The 1,869-nt window shown below is 39.7% G+C and overlaps 1 protein-coding gene across 2 annotated transcripts in view; it reads right to left on the bottom strand.

Moving 5' to 3' along the window:
* Window positions 1-1,869, bottom strand: part of SDHC (succinate dehydrogenase complex subunit C) — a 53,201-nt gene that overhangs the window by 43,048 nt on the left and 8,284 nt on the right. For both annotated transcript variants that reach the window (XM_017515146.2, XM_017515147.2), the window contains exon 2: window positions 1,463-1,519. In XM_017515146.2, the coding sequence (XP_017370635.1) occupies window positions 1,463-1,519 (57 nt within the window). The remainder of the gene's footprint in view (window positions 1-1,462; window positions 1,520-1,869) is intronic.

Here is a 1,869-nt window from a genome sequence, read left to right as displayed (position 1 = left end):
CCTCCACCTTCTGGGTTAAAGCAATTCTCCTGCCTCAGCCTCCCAAGTAGCTGTAATTACTTACAGGCATCTGCCACCATGCCAGGCTAATTTTTTGTATTTTTAGTAGAGACGGGGTTTCACCATGTTGGCCAGGCTGATCTTGAACTCCTGACCTCAGGTGATCCACCCGCCTTAGCCTCCCAAAGTGCTGGGATTACAGGCGTCAGCCACTGCACCTGACCTTCTTGTTTTTAAAATAGAGACGGAGGTCTCATTCTATTGCCCAGGCTGGAGTGCATTGGCATGATCATAGCTCACTGCAGCCTCAAACTGCTGGGCCCAAGACATCCTCCTGCCTTAGCCTCCCCCATAGGTAGGGTTATAGGCACACACCACCACACTCAGCTAATTTTTTATTTTTTAATTTTCTGTAGAGACAGGGTCTCTCTCTGTTGCTCAGGCTGGTCTTGAACTCCTGGCCTCAAGTGATCCTTCTGCATAGGCCTCCTAAATTGTGAGGATTACAGACATGAGCCACCGTGCCCAGCTGATTGTATTTCTATAAAATACATTATTTGGGACAAATGAAAAATCTGAAAATCAACTGTATATCAGATAAGAGTTAATCAATGTTAAATGTCCTGAATTTGATAATTATGCTTATATAATTACACTGCATTATGTAAGACAATTTCTTTATCCTTAGGAGAAACATTTAGAGGTAAATGGTCATGATATTCAAACTTACTCTTAAAGCATTCAGTGAAAATAGTAATAATTAAATATATATTAGGCTAAACTACACTAAGTCATTAATATTCCACCAGTTTTGACCTACAAAAATAAAAACTTCATATAGCATAATCTAAAATACAGAAAAAGAGTGATAAACAAACACAATAAAATGTTAACAACTGACAAATGTGGGTGAAAGGTATATAGAATCTTATAACTTTTCTGAAAGTATAAAATATTTCCAAAACAAAAAATTTTTTAAAAGTCACATAAAGGCAACTGTTGACATCAACAGGCTGAGAATAAACATATAGCATGAAAGTTCAGGTGCAGTGGCTCATGCCTATAATCCCAGCCGAGGCAGGAGGATCACTTGAGCCCAGGAGTTCAAGACCAGCTTGGGCATAATGGCGAGACCCGTCTCTACAAAAAATACAAAAAATTAGCCAGGCATGGTGGCACACCATACACCTGTAGTCCCAGCAACAGGAAGCTGAGCTGAGGAAGTCAAGGCTACAGCGAGCTCTGATTGTGCCACTGCACTCTAGCCTAGGCAACAGAGTGAGAGCCTGTCTCAAAAACAACATGCATACACACAAACAATAAACAGTGACCACGATTACTTAAATTTCAGTCAACTGTCTACAACTGCCCACTTTCATACATATCCACCAAATCTAAGTCAACAATCTATTGCTTTTCCCTAAGGGAAAAAAAATAATAATCTCCAGACTTAGAAACTTACTTTCTGACACAGAGCTGAGGGCTAAAGTGGTTTCGGAGGCAATGACGACTAACGTGTCTGCAAGACAAGAGAATCAAAAATCAATATACATTTAGAGATTAACTTTAGTATATCAACTTCTATTTTTGTACTATATTAGACTTAGGGGTGAAGGGATGGATTAACAATAAGATAAAAACAATGACAGTATCAGTGTCCTTGATATCATTTTCCAGATGAAAAGCTACAACTCTAAGTAACTTGAAAATAATCAGAAATATTACCTAAAAATGCAAAATAAAGTTTGTCTTTTGTTTTTGAGATGGAGTCCCACTCTGTCGCCAGGCTGGAGTGCAGTGGTGCAATCTCAGCTCATTGCAACCTCCACCTCCCAAGTTCAAGGGATTCTCCTGCCTCAGCCTCCCAAG

This window comes from Cebus imitator, unplaced genomic scaffold (assembly GCF_001604975.1).
Source record: "Cebus imitator isolate Cc_AM_T3 unplaced genomic scaffold, Cebus_imitator-1.0 Scaffold541, whole genome shotgun sequence".
Classification (NCBI taxonomy): domain Eukaryota; kingdom Metazoa; phylum Chordata; class Mammalia; order Primates; family Cebidae; genus Cebus; species Cebus imitator.
The sequence above is the reverse complement of the archived record's forward strand: the minus strand, read 5'-3'. Positions and strand labels throughout refer to the sequence as shown.